We start from the raw sequence: 25571 nt of genomic DNA, 5'->3' as shown, positions 1-25571 counted from the left end.
GATAACATAAATTGTTGAATATTCAAAAAATAAATTTTAACTATTTATATTATAATATTTGGTGTATCGAGTTAAGTTCTTGATTCACGAGGAGATTTCTCGTAAATTTGGAGCTGCATATATAAATATAATCACTTAACTAAAATTGGCGTTTACATAATTAGCTGTGGGAATTTGCCAACTAGGGAGAGGAGTTTAGTTAGGAATCAAACCAAATGCGTTGCCTAACCAAACATGCTAAACATGGAACACCAATTGTACACCACACAACCATATGAGCTAAATGAACCTTTGATTAAAATTTGGATAATGTACAGAAACAAACAAAGTGTTAATAGGATTGACGGTCATTGTTTATTCCTAAGTTTTAGTTATTTCTAATTTGGATCAAACATATAAAAAGAAACGGAAAGTAACCGGTACTTCGTGTCAAAATGTAGGTTAAAACTAATAGTTTTGGGTTCTTTTGCATCTAAAGGAAATTTGTGTTGAAGAACATAAATTAAATGTCTGTGTTACTGACCTTTCTCCCTAGATCAAGTGAGCTTAAAAACATAAAAAACTATAGATATATCATGCCTCATGCAACAGTTTATCTTTTGTCTCAATGCCTGTTAAAATTGATACAACAATTATATCGTGTCTTAGACTCTTAATACATGCTAAAACTGATATTTTTTTGTGTTCTTTTATGTCTAGAGGAAAGCTTGTGTTAAAGAATACAAACCAAATGTCAGTGTTATTCACATTTCTCCCTCGATTAACAGAGCCAAAAAAACAGAAAATAACAGTTATCTCTTGTCTCACTGCATATTAGAACTGATAGTTTTGTGTTCTTTTGCATGTAAAGAAATTTTTAAAATTACACCAAATATGTCAACGTTAAATCATGTTTCTCTCTTAATTTAAAGCGTCAAAAATTAAGAAACAACATTTATCTCGTGTCACAACACATGTCGACGAAGGAGTCCTACCTAAATATGTCTTTTCTCCCTGTAAACCTACATAATATTTCCAAATTAAAAGGATAATTCAAAAAATAAGCAATCCTAACCCTTAATGTGGTTTAGGGGTACTTGAATTCTTTGACTACTACGATAAATATCACCAGAAAAGTTAAACATCACCAAATTAAAATATAATAAACAAATAAATAGGAATAAATATATATATATTTTTGTAAATCTAACCCTTAATGTGGTTTAGGGGGACTTGAATTCTTTGACTACTACGATAAATATCACCAGAAAAGTTAAAGTGTTAAAAATCACCAAATTAAAATAAAATAAACAAATAAATAGGAATAAATATATATATTTTTTTGTAAATATGCAACTGAATTAAAGTATAAAATACCTCGTCTCTCTCTCTCTCTCTCTCTCTCTCTCTCTCTCTCTCGTCCCACCTCCCAAAAACTCCAGAGGGAGAGGATCACTCTCCTTTCCATTTCACGGGAAGCAAAATATCAAGGAAACATTAAATACTGCAAAGCAGAAACCGACCTCGATACCGTGGCCAGGCTCCTTCTGAGTTATTGTTGCTGAGCTCACTTCGACTCATTGCCGCATAACAAGTGAGTCCGTTACTGCTCCCATCACCACAAGCACACACATTGGTTTTGGTTTTGGTTTTGATCCACACCGGCATTGGAATTTTTACTCAACAAAAATTGGGTTCTGCTTGTTTTGCCATTGCAATTTCTGGGTAATCCTTTGTTTTTTGTTTTATGATTCGTGCGCTCGTTTTTAGATCCACGGGGGGGTGTCAGAACTCAGAACAGATTCTTGAGCCTGTTTTGTTACGTAGGTGATCCTTAATTTAAGCTGTTGTGATGGTGGATGTTGTTTGGGTCAAGATTTTGAGCGCAAAAGAAATGATCTTTGTATTTAAAGTTTGAGTTTTTGCTTATGACAGTTCTGCTTGGTGTACTTCTTAGTAGTTATATAGATGCCTTGTTCATTGGAGTCTACAGTTCCTATGGTTACATCCTACTACAACAAGGAGTATTGTGGTTGTAGCAAGTTGAACGAAATCTTAGACAAAAGTTTTAGGCGTATTGTTGTCAAATTCTTGATTCTTCTAAGACTCAGTATAGTAATTCTCAATCTGGAGTCTGGAAATAGCTATATGATACAGACGTTTGTCAGTGCCTTGTTGGTTCATTAATTAGAGGCATTCCATACCCTGAGATCCTTGGAAAGTCGAACCATCTTTGGTTAATGGCGTAGGTTTGGAAAATTGTCTCTTGGTGCAAGTCATATCTGCTAATGCCAAAATATTGCAGTTCCTTAACTTTTGTATGACGTTCAAATTTCTTAATTTACATCCAAAATGCCAACACAATCGGCATCCAGGTGTGCGTCCACACATACGCGTTACACCTCTTCGAGTAACTAGATGAAGATGCATGCTATGCATGTTACTTCTCTTGGGGTAACTAGAAGAAGATGCATTCTAGTTATGAAGAAGGTTGTGGTGGTGACCTGCAATTTTAATTGTTACGTTTTGCCTCTTAAGCTTGCACAATGCACTCTTGCATTCTTTAGTTGTCTCATTTTATGTTTTTGCTGTTTTGTCATTTTTATATCTCTTTACCTTCTTTTTTCCTTTTGCCAACCAGAGGAACTGAGGAAGCCAGCATAACGGTAATGACTCAAGATATGTCTGGTTCTGATTCACATCAAAGACGGCAAGGCCTTTTAAAAGATCAAGTTCGATTGGTTAAGCGAAGGGATTCTTCTTCTTACGAGATTGCGCCGATTCAAAGTTCTTTGTCATTTGAGAAGGGTTTCTTTATAGTAATCCGTGCGTGCCAGTTGTTGGCCCAAAAGAATGACGGAATAATATTAGTAGGAGTTGCGGGTCCTTCTGGGGCTGGAAAGACTATATTTACAGAAAAGATACTCAACTTTATGCCCAGCGTTGCTGTCATATCAATGGACAACTACAATGATGCCAGTCGAATTGTCGATGGAAACTTTGATGGTAAATCATTAGCTCACTTAGTTTCTCTTGTTATGAAGCTTTAGTATATGTTTTCAGGGAGCTCAATAACAGACGCGTACTTATATTAGTTTTCCTAATTGGATAGGCTCCGGTGTAATATTTATGCAGTCTAACTGAAAATTATGTAAGGTCCTTATTCATTATGTGATACATGTTTATATGGTGATGGACGTATGATACCGACTTAGTAGAAATGCTTACCTAGCCTTGATGAGGACGGCATGAAAATTTTATTGACATCCATCCATATATTAAATTTGAGAACTATTCATAAATCTGCTCAAGTTTGTGTTCCTTGCATGACTGAGGGCTAGTTTTTTCAAGCAGGGGAACAATATGGTGCGCAATGTTTTTGGTTATATAATTATTATATTTTCTTCTTTTCACTTATATTTTTATATAAAACAGATCCACGCTTGACAGACTACGACACATTGCTCCAGAATGTCAATGATTTAAAAGCAGGGAAGCAGGTTGAGGTTCCAGTTTATGACTTCAAGTCTAGTTCCCGGACAGGATACAGGTTCAATAGATTAGCATATCCTTGGATTTCTTTGACAAAGCTTTTGAATTGTAGAACCCTAGGGAAGATATGGCACCTAAAACTTCAGGAGAACCCTTATATGTGGATTTGTAACTTTGTGTTTTTTTTGTTGCAAGTATTTGTATGGTGATTTTTGGAGTGTTTTACTTGTTGGTTATGGATTTAGTGGATTGTGATACTTTTGTGCTTATTGTACATGGGAATCTGAAGGACAAGCATCATTAAGAAGATATCAGTTTTTTCATTTTGAGAATTGTAGCCTATAGAGCCTTTCTATGCTTCCTATTGAAAACTTGAATTTTTGTTTTGGCCCTTTGTTTCATAAGTCAGATAATTTTTTGATGTTTTTTTGATGTAACGTTTGGTATTTTTGTTAATTAATAATTTCTAGTTTTTATGGTCTGCAACTTCGCCTTTCTTGCTTCCTGGGTGCTTGGACAGTAGCTTGGTAAAATTATTCATCAAAGAGATTGTAGTTTGTACAAATTTCAATATTTTTTTTGGTGTAGCTTAAATCTTATATTGTAGAATTTACTGGTGACAGGACAGTTGACGTCCCAAGTTCCCGTATTGTGATCATTGAGGGCATCTATGCTTTGAGTGAAAAGTTGCGACCCTTTCTGGATTTACGAGTATCAGTCACAGGTGGTGTTCACTTTGACCTTGTCAAAAGGGTTTTACGGGATATACAGAGAGCAGGCCAAGAACCAGAAGAAATAATCCATCAAATATCTGAAACTGTACTTTTTTAACCCTCTGTATCATTTCATTAAGCACTTGATAAGTTGATGCTTTTCCAGAAGTCTGAACTTCTTTTTTGTCTACAGGTATATCCAATGTACAAGGCGTTTATTGAGCCAGACCTTCAAACAGCACATATAAAAATTATCAACAAATTTAACCCATTTACTGGATTTCAGAGCCCCACTTACATTTTGAAGGTTAATATCCTATCATTTTTCGATTATTGTGTTGCATTGGTATTAATTTCTAACCTTAAGTCTTTTCATTTTCATTTAAATTGACAATTAAGTGTTACCATTTCTTGTAGTCAGCAAAGAACTTGTCTGCGGATCAAATTAAGGCTGTTTTTTCTGAAGATCACACAGAAGCCAAGGAGGAGACCTATGATATATACCTTCTACCACCTGGTGAAGATCCCGAATCTTGCCAATCATATCTGAGGATGCGGGATAAAGATGGGAAATATAGTCTAATGTTTGAGGTTTGCCTTTCAAAACTTGTTTCTGTATTTTGTTTTAGATGTGAAAGATTGTATAGGACTTACTGACGATTAAAATTGGATTAGCTAAATTGTCAAAAGAGTCCCAAGCACTTGTGAATTGTGGCCTTAGTAAATGTCTTTGCATAGGCTTACATAATCAGACAATATTTCAGGAATGGGTGACAGATAACCCATTTGTTATATCACCGAGAATAACTTTTGAGGTCAGTGTGCGTCTTCTTGGTGGACTAATGGCCTTGGGCTACACCATTGCAACTATCCTTAAAAGAAGCAGCCATGTATTCTCCAATGATGGAGTATGTGTAAAAATTGATTGGCTAGAGCAACTAAATCGTCGATATATTCAGGTACTGCTATTTTCTGTTTACTGAAGTTAACCTATTAATGCTTTAGATGCTTCATGTCTTGTGTATGTGCTTCGATATGGACACTTGCAAATCTTATTCTCTTTTCTTGATTGCCTGAAGGAATGAATGGTTAAGGGTTGATTAGGTGGCAACCTTATTGTTCTTCTTTTTGTACATTTCCGACCATGTCCATTGAATGGAAACCTTATTGTTCTTCTTTTTTACTTTTTAAACCCTCATTTGTAGTTATTTTGTAACTCATATTTATCTAATTTTTCTGCTTATTGACAAAAAGGTGCAAGGAAAAGATCGGGTAGTTGTAAGATGTGTTGCTGAGCAGCTTGGCTTGGAAGGTTCATACATTCCTCGTACGTACATTGAACAGATTCAACTGGAAAAGCTTGTAAATGAGGTCATGGTATGATAACTACATCTTATCCTCTATGCACCGAGTATCCGGCTATGATAAAGCTCCAAAGTGTATGATGCCTTATCTTTCGTCTGTTTCCCTGATCTGATCATCTCGCAGGCTTTGCCAGATGATTTGAAGACGAGGCTTAGCCTCGATGAGGATCTTGTTTCAAGCCCCAAAGAAGCACTTTCCAGAGCCACTGCAGATAGAGTTGCCATGAGAAATAAGAATCTCAAGAGGTTTGATCTTTGTAATTCACGTCTAGTTTAGTTCTGTGTAAATTGGAATTTAGATGTGTGCAATGCATTTTAGTGAGGGTATAGAAAACCGAATCTGGCTGGTTCCTGCGTTTGAGATCTACCATACGAGACTTGAGTCTGTATTTTGTCATAGTCAGCTAGCAGTGTTTTCAAGTGGCATAGTAACTGTTCAGAAGACATCATTAAGCACAAGATCTCCTTTTTTATTTATTTTCAATTCGAAGGTCACTGGTTGCCTTAAACTGAATTTAGCCTGAATTTATTTTGGACAGTGGTATGTCACAATCCTATACAACCCAACGGGACAAAAGTACATCTAAGCTTACCGGATATTCTTCCAGCAGTCAAAGGTTTGATGAGAGAAACACAGAGTCATCAACAACGCTAGCAAGCCAGGTAGAGTAACGCTTCTTATCTGCTTTAGGCATTTGGATCCCCAGCAAGTTAATATAATCACTCATCACTGTTGCTTTTTCTTTCTCCTTGCTATTGCAGGGGGTAGTGACTCAGCTATCAGAGCAAATGTCTTTGCTGAATGATAGAATGGATGAGTTTACAAATCGAATCGAAGAGCTGAATTCCAAGCTGACCGTGAAGAACTCTCCTAGCCAAAAAAACATGGCTCTTCAAGCTGAAAACTGCAATGGCTCTGCTCCCACGTCTTACTTCATTTCTGGCCTAGGCAACGGTTCGTTAACTGGGGCGATAATGCCTAATTCCTCCTCTTCCTCACAGCTGACTAAGGAGTCTTCAGTAATGGAAGAGGTACTTTCGTACTCATATGCCTCCTACGGAAATTCTGGCAGTTAATGAAAGTGAGGATTAACAAACAATGACACGCGTTTAAGTAGTAGCTAAGCATATGATCATAATTTTGCCTTCTTGACTAATCATTTTTCCTCCTCATTCTATCAGATGTCAAGCATTGCGAGGGGACAGCGTCAAATCATGCATCAGTTGGACAATCTCAGCAATCTTCTCCGGGACAGCAATGGGGAAAGACCTCGCCCGGTAAAAACTAACAGCAGGAAGAACATCGTAGCTCAACCCGAACCCTTGACGGTTCCTCTTGCAATAACGCTGGCAGTTGGAGTTGTAGGAGTGATCATATACAAGGGTATCCTAACTAGAAACTGATGTTATTTCAAAATTTTATGAGACTCATCTACCTTCACTTTAATTTGCCCCTCTTTGGGTACAACTAAGTTTGTTGCAGTTCTACCCTTCTGGTCGGGAGAGACACTTTTAACATATAGAGATGCTGGTGGAAGCAAAAGCATAAGCTTTCTGGTTCTTATATCTGAGAGTTTGTAGAGAAGGGTGCCCTTGCAATTTTGAAATTTTGCGGGGCTATTTTGAAATTTGCTAGTTCTAACGTTTCCAAAGCAGATATGAAAATAGGGAAATTTCACTGTAATCTAATATTGCATTATTTACAATTACTTGCCAACTCGAAGTGGTCTTTACTTATAAATAAATCATTTTTAGCTCTCAAATTCGATTACAATTTGGACCTGTGAAGTCTTTTGTTTTACGGAATTGTTATTGGCATTTCAAATAAAATATTGTGTGTCATTTTGTTTTTGGGAACTTTAACGAAAAGCTCACAGTACTGTTCATTTTAACGAAAAACCATAGTTTTATACTAAAAAGTTAATCTTATTACTATTCACTTTACCTTTTATTTTGTTTTTATTGTTAAAATTCAAAGTTTTTTCATTAGTTTACCTTTTGTTTTTAGTATTTATATAAAATAGGTCCACTTAACATTTTGTAAAGTTTTAGACTTTTTTTAGGTTTTTATAGCAAATGATTCATGATGCATATGAAAATCTTCATTTAGTTTCTCGCATTAAAACTCGAAATATGTTATCCCTCACGTTGTACTCAAATGTTGTTCATATCATCTCTTTCGTCAAAAAAATTATTTGTTTTAAAAATGACTGATCATCATTTTTCTTCATGAAATTTTTTATTAGCAATTCAAAAATCTTATTGTACACTGTATTTTTATTTCTAATTATAGAAAGTTTAGAGTGTCAAATGAGATTTTTAGAATGCTAATAACAATTTTTTTTATATATTTTACATTGTTATTTACTTTTTGCCACAAACATGATTAAATGTGAATATGCAAAAAGTTATAATAAAAAAAAGTATTTATCAATTTTCTTTTGAGGATTCGAACTCTTTACTTTTAAGGAAGACTAATGAAAAATGTTTGAAAACTTTGAATTTTAATGATAATGACAAAATAAAGGATAAAATGTATAATACCATGATTGATTTTTTAATATAAAAATGTGATTTTTTGTTAAAATAAACAGTACAGAAGTTTTTCGTTAAAGTTCGTTTATTTTTACCAGATGCTGACTTCTAAAACCCAAAATAATTTATTAAAAAAAAAACTTGAACAGCAACGGCCAAGTAGGCACGCTGAGAGAAAAGGAAGTCGGAAATGTGAAAGGAGGCGAGCTCGAAAGTCTAAACCGACTGATCCCCACATCCACAGAGATACATTCCAAACCGTAACGCCGAACCTCAACTCTCCTTCATATCCTCCTCCACAGCCCACAGGTATCTGACACTTCTCCTTTTCTTTATATTCATGTATTTTCTTGTGTGAATTGCTTTCATTATTTTTCTGTTCCAAATATCCGATCCGTGATTCAATTGGATTTGTTTGGATTTTTGAGAATTTTGATTGATGGGTTTTCTTTGGTTTGATGAAAATCGACAAGGGAAAAAAAAGCCACAAAAAGTAATGTTCTTTGTCGATTTGCTTTATGAATAATGATTAAATTCACTCTAATGGTGAATTTCTGTAAATTTGAAAGTTGGAATTTTCTTGACTTTTTCCTTTGTTCTTCATAAGCAAATCGAATACACGCCGGGAATTCGTGGGTTTTCCTCAAATTTTTATCTTCTTGTGGGGTTTTGGAGTTTGATGAGTGTAATTGTGTTGTGGAATTTCAGTTTCTGTAAGGCCCTTCAGCTGCTGATTGCTTTTGTTACATTGCTTTGTAGTCGATTGAGTTCGAGTACAGAACAAATGGGCGATTTTTCGGGTTGTGATTTGATAAGCAATTTGCCTCAGGCCATTATAGAGAGCATTCTCACGCGTCTGCCAATAAGAGATGCTGTAAGAACTAGCTGTTTATCAACGAAATGGAGATACAAATGGACTACCATCACTCATCTTTCATTCGACGAAAAATGTGTCACTCTATCAAATGACCGAGCTCTTGTTGAACAAAGCCTCATACGTTTCATTACTCAGGCACTCTTTCTTCACCAAGGACCCATTCACAAGTTCCAGCTTAGGACTTCATACTTGCAGAGCTGCCCGGATATAGATCAATGGATACTTTTCCTTTCGAGGAATGATGTCAAAGAACTGGTTCTTGAGTTGGGGGAAGGTGAGTGGTTTAGGGTGCCTTCGTGCCTTTTTTATTGTAAAAAATTGACCCGTTTGGAGCTATTTCGCTGCGAGTTGGATCCGCCTCCTGCTTTTAAAGGATTTTTGTGTTTGAAGGGCCTCAATCTTCATCAGGTTTTGGTTACTCCTGATGCAATTGAAAGTCTTATTTCCAGTTGCCCGCTACTTGAGAGTCTGGCTTTGTCATACTCTGATAGCTTAGCTCTAAACATCTGCGCTCCAAATCTCAGGTACTTGTGTCTTGAAGGCGAATTTAAGGATATCTGTCTTGAAAATACGCCGCTTTTGGTTGCCATATCTGTTGCCATGTATATGACTGACGACATTGCTGAGCACTTTGAACAAAGTTCAAATTGCAACTTTGTCAAGTTTCTTGGTGGCATTCCACTTCTTGAGAGGCTTGTTGGGCATATCTACTTTACAAAGGTAACATTATCAAATGCTTCCGTTTTGTTAATTCTTCCTTTCTTTTAATCTCGAGTAGCAGTAGCACATATATGTTTCTGACATTGATACGTTCTTTTGTTTATTTTCCGTGTTTCAAGTATTTGAGTATAGGTAATGACCTAGGAATTCTTCCGATTACTTACAACCGTTTAAAGATTATCGAATTATATCAAGTAAGTTTCGAAGATATGAAAGAGATACTAGTTGTTCTTCGCTTGATTACGAGCGCTCCCAACTTAAAGGAACTTCAAATCTCGGTAAGTTATTGTGAACATATTGAAGGGTTACCCTCTTTCTTCTTATGTTGGACGTTCTTAGTTTTACATTTCTGTTAATTGTGATTACTGCCACCATAGGGATCTTCAAATACTTTAGCAGCAATAGAAGCGTCCGACTTGGATTTCTGGGAGAAACAATGCCCTTCCGACTGCACATTCCGAAGGCTCAAAGTTGTGAACATGACAGATATGTCCGGAGTGCCACACGAGATGGAATTCATGAAATTTCTGTTGAAGAAATCACCCGTGCTTGAGATGATGAGCGTTACGCCTAGCGCGTATGTTTTGGAAGGACAGTTGAATATGTTGATTGAGTTGGCGAGGTTTAAACGGGCATCTCCGGAAGCAGAAGTTATCTTCATCCAAGATTAGGTTGGAGTCTGATTGTTTGTCTGAGAGAGCTGGCCTTTGCCTTTCAATTGGGTTTTGTTGTTCCCGTAAGAGATGACAGTTTGTTAGCAATTGTCTACAAAGTCCCGTTCAATCATATAATATAAACAAAAAGAATAATGAAATAGTTTGCATTTAGTATGCGTTGAAAACTCGATCTCGATTTGAAGAGATTTTTAGTGTGCCAGAAAGTAGTTGGCTTATGTTTAGCTACGCTCTCTGTAGTTATTACTCCCTACGGTGTGTCTATTCTCACACCTGTAATCATCCTCCGTGGGGATGTCCCATTCCGTCTACTAGGTTGAGAGAGACGTTAATTTCGCTGACGTGGTAAAGGTCTCTTTGGTCTTTTCAACGATGAATATAGAAACACAATAAGAGATCCAAGAAAACAGAACGCGTAACAGCATTCTTACAATCTCAAGAAATCAAGAAAAACAATCAAAATTCAATCCCAAGGACATTAATCCTAATGGGAGGTTCTCTTTAAATCCTTTTCACTCGAGACGAGTCGAAAACAAGGTATATAACACTCGGTCAATTTACATGTCAGTTTTTCATATCAGATTTATGTACATGTCGAAATTAATGAGAGATTCTCTCCTGCGATCAAGACAATCTTGGTGACATCACCCGTCCAATTGATGCTTGTCATAGTGTCTTTGGTTACACGGGAGTTTCTCTCCAACTTAACACAACTCTTTGGAGGTTCAACATGACAAAACATTATGATGCTATATACAAACAAACCTCAACTCTGACTCATATTCTTCATTCTTTACTATCAACTTGACAGTTTCTCTAGATACTTAGAGAGTAGTATTATCTTGGTCCAGACAGCTCCATTGCTTGTGCAAGCAATGAAGAGTCATCGGTAAGATCAGAGTACCGTTCGGAGGAGGAAAACTCATTGGCTCTGCACCTATTCGATTCAGCTCTCTGAGAAGCCTCCCATTTCTCCGCGAGCCCATCTCCTTCGAGCATTCGAACCACCTCAGACATCTTCGGTCTCTGGTTTGGAAGATTTTGAGTGCACAAGAGAGCTACTTGAATCATTTCTTCGAGTTCAATTGCATCATAGTCATTTTTCAGTTCCTTGTCAACTAGCACATCAAACTTCTTTTCCTGCTGGATTTTCTTCACCTGAAGTAAAAATTCTTGAGTTAGGTAACAAATGCAAGAATTTGATTTGGTTAAAATAATGCAATGAAAACATCTCTGCTTTGCTCACCCAATCAAGTATGGCTCCTTTCTGGTTTGCTGCTTTCCCAAACTCAAGAGCTCTTTGGCCAGATATTAGTTCAAGTATAAGGATACCAAACCCGAACACATCAGTCTTCTCAGAGGACTGGCCTGTTGAGAGGTACTCCGGGGCAATGTGCCCTACAGTGCCCCTCACAGCTGTTGTAATGTGTGAATCATGGTGATCCAACAGCTTTGCCAACCCAAAATCACCCACAACAGCCTCATAGTAATCATCTAGCAGAATATTCGCAGCCTTCACATCGCGGTGAATGATCTTGGGGTCACACTGCTCATGCAAGTACAATAGACCCCTTCCAGCTCCCAATGCAATCCTTTTCCTTGTATTCCAATCCAGGGCCGGCTTGGCTGCGATGTTGGAAGTAAATTGTGAATGTTAACTCTAATTTAAACTCAATCACGTTAGACTGCATAATTGCAGAATGGAGGGAAGGCTTGTTACCTTTGAGACGCGAAGCAACACTTCCGTTAGACATGTAAGGATAAACCAAAAGCCTTTCTTTGGCAGTCATGCAAAAACCATAAAGTCGGAGGAGGTTCCTGTGCACGGCTAGGCTGATCATCTCAAGTTCGGTCTGAAATTGGATTTCGCCACCTATGGCATTCGCATCTTTGAGCCTTTTGACCGCTATCACAGTACCATCTCGGAGACATCCTTTGTAGACATTTCCAAAACCTCCCTTGCCAACCAAGTTTTTGCTGCTGAAGTTGTGTGTTGCTGATTGGAGTTCTCTGAAGTGAAACGATCTCAGGTTTCCAAGGCATACTTCTTCGTGATGTTGTTCTGAAATTTATAATTAGTGTCAATAAAGACAGCTTGTTTCACTTTATTTGATTAAATCAGTTGCTTTTATATACTAACCGGTAACATCTAAGAATATTTGCTTGTTGTGCTTCTGCCTCCACCAAAGAAGGAAACCAAATCCGAGAATTAGAAGGCAGATACAGCCTAGGCTCGAGGCAAACGCTAAGGCGATTTTGTGACTCCTAGGTCTCCCGGCGGGCTGAGAATCTTGACACATCAAGAAAAGCACATTAGGGTTTTTGCAACAAAGTTTTTGAATCATGAAGATCATAATTTGCAAGAGAACAACCTGAGCAAAGCAGATTTTGAAATTCAAAAACCTTAAAGCAGACAATGATGGCACATAAATTATATTTTGAGAAATTAAAAACAGATGCATCATTGAGCACAACTTAAAAGTACAAAACTTCAAACTTTGAATGGTAAAAGAAACCATGAACAAGCAGAAACTATGATTACTTGTTGAATTATTCAAGGCCAAAGATTGCGGCGTTCGTGTTGTTCCGAAGCAGTCTTGCTCCTTTCCAGTGGCACATATCAAAGGGTTTCCCACAACACTGTCAATTCAAAAACTAACCACGTAAGTTTAAGTTGTTCATCTTCTGTTCCGAAATTGAAAAATGGGAGAAATAAATTAAAAAAACTTGGAGGAAAAAAAACAAAACTGAAATAACTCACTTGAATGTTCTAGCAGGAAACCTTGGGACCGGACCACTCAAATTATTATACGACATGTCCCTAAACAGTTACAGAAAATCCACAGAAACCTTATTCAGATCATGTTTGAACAGGATTAACAGAAAGTATAACAAATTTCATAAGTGTAAAGTTGGGAGAGAATTACAGAAACGCCAGCTGAGTCATGTTAGCAAATGAGGAAGGAATTGCCCCCGAGAGAGTGTTATTGTTTAGCCGCCTGCGTGCAACACAAATTCCAAACCCTGTGACTAATGTTTTCGGTTCTTAAGGCACCGTTTGATAACCATTTCGCGACAAGAATTTCAGTTTTGGAAAAATAATGATTTGTGAAGTCGACTCACATGTATTGTAGGCTTTTCAGGTGTGATAGAGTGCTGGGAATTTCTCCATTCAACAAGTTGCTGGAGAGATCAAGTGTTTGAAGCTTTTGCAGCCTCCCGAGCTCGGCCGGGATTGTTCCTGTTATATGATTATCTTGAAATGTACTGCAAAACACCTGAGTTAATTAGTAAATTAGACATGATTACCATTTTGTAATTACTTCAATAAAAACTGGTCACTCAATACTCACACAAGCTGGAGATTTGTCAAGTTTCCAATGCTCGGGGACAAAGTGCCTGATAAATTCTGGCTTGGAGTTCCCCTGCACAAAAACAATTTCTACAGCTTAGAACATTATTATTTTTAAATAAATACAAGAAAATTATTGCATGGTGTATTGTTCAAATTTCTAATTAGTATTTTTGGTGTTTTTGAGCAAATACTACTTACAGTCCAATGACTAAACCATCAAGAGAACAAGTAACCATATTCCAGATGCAGGGATCAACAGAAGTCTCGTCCCAATTTCGAAGAACGCCGCGAGGGTCCTCGAGAGCTCCCTTAATAGCCACTAATGCTTGCACTGCAAAAATTCAAGCAAAAAATTGTTTGCAAATGGTAAGAGACTACTCCGTGTCCTGGTTTTTCAATATCGCTAAAGTAGATTACGGTTACGTCCAAAAAAATATGTACAACTCAGTTACCTTCATAGTTAACACCCTTTGGAGAAAGCAAACCAGTCGCACAACTCCACAAGCAGAAAAAGGCCACAAAACACAAAGCTTTACCTCCCTTCCAAATTTCCATTGATTTGAATCACCAAAAATAAACAAAACCCAACACGAAGAAGCAAAAATGGAGCTGGAGAACAAGCAGTTTGAAAACTTGCAGAAGACCAAAAATCTCCAACTTGGGTTTTTAGCTTTTTATCCAAAAACCTTGAAAGTTTCAAGCTTTTGTTTTGTTTGCAAGGCGTATGATGATTTTGCCTCGGAGGAAAATCCAGGGAATTGCACTCACTCACTTACAGACTCAGAGCCTACTAACAGACCCAAGACCAAGAGCCAAGAAAGAAGCACGGTTTTGTTTGGCTGGAAAAAAGCACTTAAAGGAGAAGAAGCATGCCTGGCATGCTGCCACTGCCTCAGTAAAGAAAAAAAGTAAAGGAGGGAGAGAGAGAGAGAGAGAGAGAGAGAGCGAGAGGGAGCGAGGGGGAGGAGAGAGAGAGAATATAAAATGTAAAGCAAACTCAGTCACTAGATAATTGGAAAAGATGATTGCAAATCCAAAGAAAATTCCTTCGGTCATGTATTGGGTTAAAGAAAAGCTACATGCATACTTTTATATATTTATTAGTTATTCCCTTCGATTATAATATGCAAAGCAAGTGAATTATTACCTGTTAAGCACTGTAAACGTTATAATTAAGACTAATACTCACCATGGTCAGCTTTGAGAGAGAGAGAGAGAGAGAGAGAGCGAGAGCGAGAGCGAGAGAGAGATGATATTCTGAGCTTCCATAGCGGCTTCCTGGGAATCAAACATTCCATTAAGTTGGCCATTTATTGATTCTCATATTCCATCTCATATTTTTCTAATGAATTATAATAAAAAAAGAAAGTTGAGCGTGTAGTGAAGGGATCCCGAACCTCTACGTCATTTTCTCAGTTTCAGAAAGCGCTCCAAGGTTTTTCTAGAATTAGCTTACATTTTTGCAAAATATTAATTTCAAAAATATTTTTTTTTAAAGTGCTTTCAGTCATATAAAAGCATTTTCTAAACAAGCTTTATATGTTTAGTTTTAAGTTTTTAACTTTACTGAAATAAAACCAAACTGTCTATCATGAAAAAGACTATCATCAAATCAAGTTTTCGGTTTTTAATTTTTATCAACAAACTATCAGACTTGTAAGCCATTATGGACGAAACCAATAAAAGTTCAATAAAAACAGATTTAATAGGCGTTTATGAAGCCAAACTTCATCATGAAAATGTGAATATGTTAATCAAATAATGATTAAATGATTTATAATACTAAGATCAGTTGCGTAAACACGAATGCTGGCGAAACCTACGTCAATAATTAGAAACGTAGAATTATTCTAACAAGAAAATCTCACACGTCACAAAGTTTGACTGTGCAAAGATCACAGATGAAAGTAGAATTAGTCTCCACTTACCACACCAGCCTCTGTCTCCTAATAAACAATCAAAAGCACCAACTTTCAAAAGCAAACGCTGCTTTTTCTTTTTCTTCTTTTTTTTTTTCTTTCGACTAAAAATAAAACTTTATGCAATATGCGTGGGTCCCACATGTCAGTGGTGAAGAATCAACGGTCCTGGTCTTGTAGGCAAACAGAGGTTTACCTGTGCCTGCACTGCACCGGAATGGTAACGCGGGACCCGCTGCTACAGAAAAAACTAATAATCCAAAGCAAGTGTAGCAGGGCCTAATTATAGGGAGCCTCTAATCTCTTTTTCCTTTTTTTCTTTCTACTTAAACGATTATAATTAAATTACGTCAATATTTTATATTAATTTTTTATAGAAATAAAAAATAATGTGTGAGAGGAGAAAATGAAAGAAGATGAGAATAAAAGGAAAGAGAATCCTACTTCTAATTATGGCCTATGTATGTGGACCCCGCCCCCCAAACAGTGCACGTTGACCTGATGTTCAAATGTTGCTTTGGACGAATTAGCCTGTTGCTTTCATGATTATCAATCTGGAGATTCTACATAGTAATGTTGATCCAACGGTTGGAATAGCACGAGCATATATAATACTAACTAAAATTTTGTTATTGTAGCTAACCCATGTTAATCGTCATTGGGTGACTCAAGGTTGGAATAAATTTCATGGTCTATATTCTACACAACTATATCTTGAGTTTGATTCTTATTGTTTGTGAATCATATGATGGTGGCTAGATAGAGGTTGAAAAGCATATGCGAATCTCCCTACCATCAGAAAAATAGGCTACCATAACGAAGTTACCAGCCGGTTTTTTTTTTTTTTAATAAAAGCGATAGATATATTGATGAGAGAAAGAGGATTACATCAAAGGGAGTGATTAGAGCTCCGATAAAACAATTTTCAAATAAAATATCTAAGATAATGTCCGGTGGTTCTTCAAACCAAAGAGCGGGCGTAGTAGACAAGAGACTGTAACAGGCAAGTTTGTGAGCCACCTCATTTGCTTGGCGTCTGATATGGGTAAAACGAACTCTAGTGATCTCCAAGAAAATCGCTCTGGAATCCTCAACAATGAGACCAATCAAAGAGAGGTCCGGTGAGGAAGCACATAGAGCTAGTTCTTAAATTTAACTACGTTATACAAAATAGTACACTACTTGCCACTTCAAACAAGAAAGCTTGAATCTGATACACTACCGCTCGAAAGGCCTAGCATCATCATTGTCTACACTTTGTTCCAACCAGTACACTCTAAAGATTTGAATTCAAGTCGATTTGTATATGGTTTGAAGCCTAATCCGAACACCCATGCATAATCGTGCGTCATGACTCTTCCTCTTACCATTCAAGTTTACCTTATTATTTGTCTACTTAAAGAGAAAGTACAAGGCCTAAATGCATAGATTATATATATCACACATAATTATAACTCTACAATTGAGGTTTTAGATTATTCTTTTGTAACCAAAAGGTCACAAATTTGAGTTGCTGAAACATTTTTTTTACAAAGTAAAAGTAAGACTACATATGATAGACAGTCTTTCCAATCCTTGCAAAATATAAAGACTTGTTAACTTAGAGCCGTCATTTTTTCATTTGAGGTTTTGCGTTTGGTATGTGATACATGGCTCTTGAATTTTTCTAATGAAAAATGAAAGAAGGAGAAGAAATATATTGCATGGCAATGATGAATGATAAATGGAAGTGTTTCTATCAAGTAGGGATCCTAATACGACCTCTCGTCCGTGGCCCCTTCGTGTTCACTGACAGGCGCGCACTTACCTCCGTCGTGGTTGGAACATGCAGATGCAGACCAGTACATGATGAACAGCATCAGGCCATTGATTAAGATCACACAACTACAACCAAACAAATACCATTTCCACTTGCTTGCACCTTAGACAGAGATATGGTATCTCTGTTCTTGTTAGTTAGGTCATCTCATGTCTCTTTCTTTGGCTTTATACCCAGTTCATGCCAGTCGTTTATGAAATTGTCGAACTCGCTTACATCAAGGGCCGAAAGTTACACATGGACACACAACTATAGTTCTAACATAACTTTAACTTTTAATCACTTCGCTTTCAATTTATCCGCCTATGATCCAGTCACTTTCATCAATGGCTGACAACCGCACATGAATTACTATCCCTACCACAGTTATAACATTTTAATTACCTTTCCAAACCCTTTCCCACCACTTCCCTGATCAACAGAATCCATGTCCAACTAACAAATGAAGGAAAGCTTCCCAGCAAGGTCATGGTCCTCTTTGGAGCCAAAAAGGGAGTCAAACAAACGAGTTTAAAGAGACAGTTGACCACAATTCCTAATCAAGACATGCAGCACTACTAAAAGAGGCGCTCTCTCTCTCTCCCTCTCTCTCTCTCTTTCTCTCTCTCCCCAAATGAGTAGGAAATTATTGTTCTTTTTACCACTTGACTAAGTTGGCTTGGTTTGTTCCAAGTGCATGGCCACTGTTTTTTGAACAATTTCCACCAAAAGCCACATGCATTTGATCGTGTTTTTGGTTCTATATCTCAAAAGAGTAGGATAATTATGAACTGGTACAGGAGACTCCCTAACCCCACATTGTATCCTATACCCCACTCCCTCTCTTCCATCTCTCTACAAAACCCTACTTTACAAAGAGGACTTGCTTATTTCTGAATGTATTCCCCACCCACTAGGATATTGTACCTAATTCAAAGAACCATGTGTCTGATATCACTGTCCATCTTGTTCCACCACCATGTATATGATTCTCTCACGAGGGGCCAATCTTCCTTGTCATCTATGTATAGGTATCCTTCATATATTACCAAAAGTCATTTCCGAAGGCGAGGAAATTCCAACTCAAGTGCAAAAAGGTAACACACTTGTTAGCAGGTCTAACCAAACATCTTAATATATGGTGAATATTTATGTGAAGTGATCAAGAGCATTTACCCTTATATTGAATGTATTTTGTTCAAATCTTCTACTTAATTAATATCGCTTGGTATAGGGAAAATTTGAAATGAAAATGTTATTTAAAGGATTTTAAGGGCTTCAAAATGGATGCCAGAAGGATTTTTTTTACAAATTTCTCAAATCCCACTTCTGGTGATGGCTAACATGGAATAAATTCCTTTACAAATGGTGCCATCTAAAGCTTAGGATGCCATACACGCCATAAACCATCTTTTCTTTCCTTTAGGAGTGCACAGAAGACTTTTTGCTAATAACCCCATATAAATAAAAAAATCTATCTATATTCCTATACCACCCAAAAAAGGGTGGAAGAAATTGAAAGTAGCTATCTTTTTTTTTTTTTTTAAAGGAATATGCCATAGAAGGGGCGGTCGAAAACAAAAAGATTCTCTGTTTTGCGAGGGTCAAAAATTAACGTTTATTGTACCCATTCGTATCCTTACTTTGCAAAGAGACTATTTCTACAACTCGAACCCGTAACTTTGTTATCACAAAAAAGAAACATTTCCGTTGCACCAAGGCTCATCCTAAAAGGAATATGCTATATAGTCCACTTTTTTTCTCTTTTTAATTAATTTCACCCAAAGTTTGTTTGATGCTAAGCTAATCAATAAGATTTTTTCCAACCCACAACACCTTTGAGTCAATCTCCACTCGCGCATGAGCGATTGCAGCTAACAAAACCTAACATCGTACTTAACGCAGTCGAAACAATTAACAATATTACAAACATAGTACGATTCGTTTCAATCAGTAACTAGCCGGAGAAACGAATGCAAGTATGTTTGTGATTTAAACAAGAGGATGGAAACTAGGCCTCACAAAATAAAGATGACAAAGTAAGGGCTCTCTCTTTGGTAGCCATCCAACTTGTCGGGTTCACAAAGTTGATGATATCAAAAGAAAGCTAATGCTATGCGCAAGATCCACTTCTTGTCAATAATTTGGTTTTGATGTAACAAGTTTTGGGACTAATTATCCATAAAAGGAGGGGACATCTACAACCATTTAAATATAAAGTAAAAGTTAGACAACACTACCTACTAAAAACAAACCAAACAAAGATTTGCTGGAAAGAAAACGTTAAAAATAATCAAAAGTTAAATCACCTTTTTGCAAAGGGATTAACCTTACTTAGCTGGCTTCCATAACTCACAAACAAAACAACAAAGTCTTGTAAATGTGTTTTATGTTTAATTAAAAAAATATATAAAAAGATTAGGATTTTTGGGATTTTATTTCAAACTAGCTGGTTCCAGAATTACTCATTTAAACAAGTACCCAACTAGTTGGTTCTAGAATAACTAAACATATCTTACGTTGAGAAGTTTTTTAGTGCGACAGTCACACATAATTATGTGATTTTACTAATTTATATGTGATAATATTAGTGATCAATATCAATGAAATACTTGACGCAAAATTGATGTTTTAGGATTCGTCCAATTGACGTCACTTAGTGGAATAATACTTTGTTGTTTTACAATTGACATACTGTAAATTTAAATATTAGTATTATCAAATAAATTCAAATGTTAAAATATAAAGAAATTAGTAAACAACACCAGATGGTGATGTAGTAATAGTAACTAAAAAAGCCTTGGCCTTAAAGATCCTTGATAGAGCCAACTCCAACGGGAAGCTTTCACAGAAAGAAAGAATGGTTCAAATGTCCCTAGCTAGTAGATAGGGCCACACATTTCAATGTGTATAGCTTGCGCTTGGGCCTCTGCTCCCTCTACGATAGGGCAATGGGTTTTTCTCACATGAACAGAAAAATAAAATGATTCAAAACCAACGCCATATGACAGTCCGTCCAACACCTCATATAGTGGCAGATTCAGAATTCAAATTTTTCGAAGTCTCACTTTCAATGTTATAAGTTCAAGTTTTTATATAGAAAAAGAGCCGAAGTGCGCAAACAAAATTAAATTTTAATTGATTCACTAAGGCATTTCGTTGAATATTTAGTGAGCTGGTCTCACCAGCCAAACCATGTTGTGCACGTGTCAACAGATATCGATATAGACCGAATTAATCTGATGAGTGAAGAGAATTTGATTAGTGTTGTAGACAAAACCTATCGAGATATGTCTAACAGTTATTACATCAAACACTTGATGGACACAAAATGAACACGAACTTCGGGTGGTCCTGATATACATCCGCCCCTGATCTCACATATTCACAGTTCATACAAATTGAACCAATAAAATTGCCAACGTGGAAGCTACCACGGCGTCCCGGATCAAAATAAAAACTCCATAAAACCGCCAAAACCCTAGACTCCGATTTCAACATTCATGCAGGGTTCAATGTCCGGGAAGATAAAAAGGCAACAGAAAAAAAATAACGTCTGTAAATAAATGGTAAACAAATTGAACCAATCACAACCTCATTTTCGCATACGATGCAGTCGGCAGTCGGCAGTCGGGATGGATTCCACGTACATAATAAGTCGCTCAACAAAGCAATGGAGAAACAACAAAACATAGCTTTCATATAACCAAGCATTGAAGATCAACATCAGATCCGGTCACAGGACCTCTTACGAATACAATAACTAAATCCAACTTAGGGTTTGATGTGCTGTATCATGCGAAAACAACACTCAACATGAACGGAAAGATTAATCAAAGACAACACTTTCAGACTACCATTACCATTATCAGGCCGTCGCTGACAGGTAATTTATTCATAAATCCAAAAAATGACCAATGTAACTAAACTACTAGTCAATTGTGCTTAATAATCTTCTTCCTCTTCTTCCTCTTCTTCCTCTCTCCAGCAGCCCTTGAGAGTTGATCGAGGAGAACCGCACCGCTCAGTCTTCAGGAACCTCTGGTAGACAATGGCTCCACCCAGTCCAAGCTCTTCGTGGCTGCTCTCTTCGCGACAGTATCCCTTCAGATCGACGAGAGAATGTTGCTGGAGTGACTTGCTAACAACATTGGCATGCACAGCTATGGAGAATTCTTTTGGTTGGAAACAAACCAATACCCTCTCAACCAACTGGTTCAAGTTTACATCTTTCAGATCATATCCAGCGGTTTCAAAACTTGCATAACTGAAGCCATCTTCTGGTGTGACGTGAATGGTCGAAATTGCAGCTCCTTCGATGGAATTCATGGAATAACCACAGGGGTCAAACTCGAAATCACAAATATCGGAATCTGGAAGGATTTTTCGGATACCAGATTCGTTTGTCATTGTTGTGGCTGAGCTCGATTCAGATTTGTAGAATACAGAAGCCTTTCCCCTGTCCAAACCAGTCATGCACATTTCAAGAGTGTACACAGGTTCAACGAAGCTTGCTGATTCGGCAGTCGCAGAATACACATGCCACTTCTGAGGTCCGTCTGACCTGCCCATCACATACGCCCTGCTTCCTGACCCAAGCTTCCCGAAGTAGCTGTCGAGGACCGAAACTTCTTCTGAGAAGCTACGATGAGGGTACGTCTGTGCTCCCGGAAAAATGAAACTCCCACGAGTGTACTTCACAGATCTCACAGCAAGGGAAATGGTTTCAGCCAACTGCAGGACAGTCGGGATCACACGGAGCAACTTGGTTGTGCCACAAGTTTTGATGATCATCTTGTATGGATGAATAAAGAGGCTTGACTCAGAAAGAACATATGAGTCAACATCGTCATTCGACAATGACGAGACGATGGTGCACTCAGCTTGGTCAAGAAATTCATCTATCTGAGCTTTGGACAGAGACCGAAGACCCCTTCCTTCAGGGTCGAGAAAGATACTCGGCTCGAAAAATGCTATTTCTAGCCTCTTTTCATAACCTTCAAATCCAATAGCAGATCCCTCCATGGCCATATTGACTAACAGGAATGATTACAGTTGCAAGAAGATCAGAGGATCAAAGCAGATTGCAGTTGCAAAGAGATGACAGTCGCAAAAGAGAGAAAGAGAGGAAGATGTCGATTGAAGAAAACGGAAATAAACACCTAGGAAAGCAATAAAACAGAAACCACGTCTCGTGGTTAAAAATCCAACTGAGGAATATCAGGATGGTTTGCGAGCGCACTGCACAAAGATAGAAACAGAAAGTTAGCATTTTTCATGTACAATTTAACCAGCTAGGAATCCATAACCCAACTCTACAGCACAACAGCATACATAAAAATACTAGTAAACGGGACACTTACGTTGGAGTAAGCAGCCGATCTGAACTTCTTGATTCCACCGTTGGGTCGGATGTCTTCGATGCTGTAGCCGAGAGGTGCTTCATAGAATAATGATGATTTACTACTACTACTACTAGACTTTTTACCACCTTTGGACTCCATCAGGTCATTCAGTTCTTCCTGTTCATACCAAACCAATCAAGATATCAGTAATCAGATACAAAAGCAACAAAATTTCTCAACACTAAAGCATGTAGCGCATGAAACCGATCAAATCTATATGTTATAGCTCGGAATTCGAATTATTCTTGCAATAATTACATACCACATTTGCCAAAAGTTATATAATTTACACTTTTAACAATTAAAACAACAAATTAGACCAAAAAATAAAATGAAAATTGTCAAAAATTACTGCTTTCTTACAAAACCATCGCAATATCATAAACAAATTTAATCGAACAATCAGATTTGAGTGCATCACCACATGAAAATGTAATACGTATATATATATATATATATATATATATATATATATATATACAATCATTGAGCAAATTAATTCACCCCCATTCCATAAAAATATCTCAATCTAGCTCCAATAATCCAGACCCAGATTGATGATTAACACAATTTACATCAAAATACAGGCTTTATTTAACAAATAAGTATAGACGTATACAGATTATCAAAGCTTCGTCCTTTTCCATTCAAACCACATATTCAAATCACCAAAGCATAATTTAATGTAAAAAGCAACAAATTCAATTCAGGGAAAAGAACAACGATTTCACTCACAAATATGCGAAATTGTTAGGCACTCTCTCCAGAGGAGCGGACGATGGCTATCAAGCTTCAAGGAAACCCTAGGATTTGGGAATCGATACTGAAATTGACCGAACCAGCGGGCGGCGAGAAAATTGAGATCTCAAAGCGATTTGGAACTGGATCAATACTTAAACCCTAGGGATGTTGATTGCTGCTTACTGCTCAATTGGCTGTTTTGTTTTTCTGAAAACCAGAGAGCTATGGGGCTTATTTATAGGTGACGTGAGACTGCTTTGACTATTTTGCCCCTGTCTGATAGTGGAAAGACGGTATTAGCCCTACGCCGTACAGCCTGCTAGGCTGGCGAGGAGGTTTGTTGGATGCCGCTGGGCCTTTGAACGAGAAAACCTATTCGCGGTCATGCGTTACTTGCTTTGTCTGTTATTTCATTTTCCCGAAAATTGGAAAATTCGTAACGACAATAATCGAAAATTGTTTGGAAATGTTTTCTGTTTTGGTAAATCGAAAATTGGAGAGTTGGAAACGTATGCAATCAATATATCCATCGTTATGGAAATAGAGTAGGATTTTCTTCCTTTCAAAACTCTTTTTTTTTTAATATTTAAACGGTTACGATTAAATCACCTCAACATTTTGTATTGACTTCTTTAAAAAGAGACAGACAAAAAAGAAGAGTGAAAGAGGAAAGGAAGTAAGGAGAATGGAATTGAAAGGGAGAGAATCCTACTTCTTTGAAAAATGGACAGTTCATTTTCCTTTTTCTGGTTACCCACTCATTTTTATTCATTGTGTATTATGTGATCAATTTTCATCAAGTACAGTTTATATTTAATTTTAAATTAAAAATTTTATAATAATTTTTTATTACACAATATACGATAAACGAATATGATTTAAGAATTTCTATAATCCTCGTAAAGAAAATCCGGGAAGAATCCTCGCTCAGAATAGCCGTATATGGACAAAGGACAGAGAGAATCAGATTCGCGTGGGAAGACGAAAAGGAAAGTTGCCGCATTTTGATTTGTGGGGGCACTTTTGTCACGATAAGGTTGGTCTGTGATGGGTGGGGACCTGATTTAACAGAGCCTCAAACCTTCTGACACGTGTTCGACTTCTGTGGCCTCTATCTTTTGCTCTTTTTACCCTTTTTATTTTCCTTTTCTCCGATTGCTCCTTTCATTTCTGACCACACGCTCCACTAGTACTGGTCCTGCATCGCAATTTGAATGCTTTCTTCCATTATTTTCCTCCAATAATTACTATTTCTTTATTTATTTTTTAAATGGGACAACTAATGGTAAAATACAATTATCTATTTCTTTTGAACCAGAGAAGTTATAGAAAATTTCACTTTCCCATCGTTACAGTTAAGTAAACTTATCAACTCGAAACATCGAATTTGAGATATCCTACATTCTTTTGTTTATTGAGAAATGCAGATTGCACCATTACTATTTCTTTATTAATTTTTTGTCAATAATATTAATAGCCACCGGATGAAGGGGTTTTATTTCGCTGCAATTTCAACAACTTTTGTCAAACTAATTTTTGACTAAATGAAAATGATGTCGCACCTAAAAAAGTTCCTTACTAAAATTACTATATTAACACTCTTAGGCACGTAAATATTTTCAAATTATTGCGTTTTGGGAATAAAATTTTCCTCCTTATCTAGTAAAAAAGTAGGAAAGTGATCATTTATGAATCCCTTCCACAAAATCCACCTAATGAATGAATTTGGACCCTTGAAATTTGATCAAACGGCTAAAAATAGAGAACTTCTTTCAAAATTATAATAACTTTAGCCATTTATTCAAACTTCAAGGATCCAGATTCATTGATTTTGTGGACTTGATGGAAGAGATCCGAAGAGGATTCATTTTCAAAAAATGTAATGAAGAAGAAACTAATAGAAAAATAAAAAACAAATTAACGAAGAGTTATTGCACGTGATAGTACTACTTGCACCTAAACAATTTCATTTTGTTTTTTGTTTTTTTATTAAAGAGTG

General features: G+C 36.9%; 4 protein-coding genes across 9 annotated transcripts; 2 read left to right on the top strand and 2 right to left on the bottom strand.

Moving 5' to 3' along the window:
- The first annotated feature begins 1333 nt into the window (after positions 1–1333).
- Positions 1334–7311, top strand: LOC103451709 (inorganic pyrophosphatase TTM2-like). Its single transcript, XM_008391126.4, has 12 exons — positions 1334–1573; positions 2621–2985; positions 3415–3529; positions 4095–4290; positions 4378–4491; positions 4602–4775; positions 4949–5143; positions 5439–5561; positions 5673–5794; positions 6088–6211; positions 6311–6580; positions 6731–7311. The coding sequence occupies exons 2-12, from the start codon at positions 2649–2651 to the stop codon at positions 6950–6952; spliced, it is 1992 nt and encodes a 663-aa protein (XP_008389348.2). The 5' UTR covers positions 1334–1573; positions 2621–2648; the 3' UTR covers positions 6953–7311.
- A 183-nt stretch (positions 7312–7494) lies between these two features.
- Positions 7495–10521, top strand: LOC103451710 (F-box/FBD/LRR-repeat protein At1g13570-like). 3 transcript variants are annotated; one of them, XM_008391127.4, is made up of 4 exons: positions 7495–8392; positions 8843–9680; positions 9800–9958; positions 10058–10521. In XM_008391127.4, the coding sequence occupies exons 2-4, from the start codon at positions 8868–8870 to the stop codon at positions 10349–10351; spliced, it is 1266 nt and encodes a 421-aa protein (XP_008389349.2). In that variant the 5' UTR covers positions 7495–8392; positions 8843–8867; the 3' UTR covers positions 10352–10521. The 3 variants fall into 3 exon arrangements, with proteins under 3 accessions (XP_008389349.2, XP_017192538.2, XP_070667109.1); XM_017337049.3 differs by having other exon boundaries at positions 8244–8392; positions 8792–9680; XM_070811008.1 differs by having other exon boundaries at positions 8248–8392; positions 8691–9680.
- A 375-nt stretch (positions 10522–10896) lies between these two features.
- On the bottom strand, positions 10897–15136 carry LOC103451711 (protein NSP-INTERACTING KINASE 2-like). Of its 4 annotated transcripts, XM_070811006.1 has the most exons (13): positions 15107–15136; positions 14899–14987; positions 14162–14249; positions 13908–14040; positions 13708–13779; positions 13478–13621; positions 13282–13353; positions 13116–13175; positions 12897–12994; positions 12495–12644; positions 12075–12416; positions 11601–11980; positions 10897–11512 (listed from the first exon to the last, which is right to left on the bottom strand). In XM_070811006.1, the coding sequence occupies exons 2-13, from the start codon at positions 14899–14901 to the stop codon at positions 11192–11194; spliced, it is 1863 nt and encodes a 620-aa protein (XP_070667107.1). In that variant the 5' UTR covers positions 14902–14987; positions 15107–15136; the 3' UTR covers positions 10897–11191. The 4 variants fall into 4 exon arrangements, with proteins under 4 accessions (XP_070667107.1, XP_070667108.1, XP_070667106.1 ...); XM_070811007.1 differs by lacking the exon at positions 14162–14249; XM_070811005.1 differs by lacking the exons at positions 14162–14249; positions 15107–15136 and having other exon boundaries at positions 14899–15062.
- Positions 15137–21102: 5966 nt separating this feature from the next.
- On the bottom strand, positions 21103–23705 carry SAMDC (S-adenosylmethionine decarboxylase). The gene is given in 3 exon segments (NM_001293896.1): positions 21103–22667; positions 22790–22948; positions 23567–23705. A coding segment is annotated over 1 exon segment (1086 nt). The 5' UTR covers positions 22458–22667; positions 22790–22948; positions 23567–23705; the 3' UTR covers positions 21103–21371.
- Between the last annotated feature and the right edge of the window lie 1866 nt (positions 23706–25571).

Source organism: Malus domestica, chromosome 13 (genome assembly GCF_042453785.1).
Source record: "Malus domestica chromosome 13, GDT2T_hap1".
Classification (NCBI taxonomy): Eukaryota; Viridiplantae; Streptophyta; class Magnoliopsida; order Rosales; family Rosaceae; genus Malus; species Malus domestica.
The sequence above is the reverse complement of the archived record's forward strand: the minus strand, read 5'-3'. Positions and strand labels throughout refer to the sequence as shown.

Excerpts from the sequence above, each read along its gene's own strand:
- LOC103451711 (XM_070811005.1), bottom strand. The coding sequence starts at position 15,019 with ATGGCCAACTTAATGGAATGTTTGATTCCCAGGAAGCCGCTATGGAAG. Across the intron at positions 13,622-13,707 it reads TTGACAAATCTCCAGCTTGT|TACATTTCAAGATAATCATA; the intron begins GTGAGTATTGAG and ends GGTGTTTTGCAG. Across the intron at positions 11,981-12,074 it reads TGTTGCTTCGCGTCTCAAAG|CCAAGCCGGCCCTGGATTGG; the intron begins GTAACAAGCCTT and ends CCAACATCGCAG.
- LOC103451709 (XM_008391126.4), top strand. The coding sequence starts at position 2,649 with ATGACTCAAGATATGTCTGGTTCTGATTCACATCAAAGACGGCAAGGC. Across the intron at positions 6,212-6,310 it reads CAACAACGCTAGCAAGCCAG|GGGGTAGTGACTCAGCTATC; the intron begins GTAGAGTAACGC and ends TTGCTATTGCAG. Across the intron at positions 6,581-6,730 it reads AGTCTTCAGTAATGGAAGAG|ATGTCAAGCATTGCGAGGGG; the intron begins GTACTTTCGTAC and ends TCATTCTATCAG.
- LOC103451710 (XM_070811008.1), top strand. The coding sequence starts at position 8,763 with ATGAGTGTAATTGTGTTGTGGAATTTCAGTTTCTGTAAGGCCCTTCAG. Across the intron at positions 9,681-9,799 it reads GGCATATCTACTTTACAAAG|TATTTGAGTATAGGTAATGA; the intron begins GTAACATTATCA and ends CCGTGTTTCAAG. Across the intron at positions 9,959-10,057 it reads TAAAGGAACTTCAAATCTCG|GGATCTTCAAATACTTTAGC; the intron begins GTAAGTTATTGT and ends CTGCCACCATAG.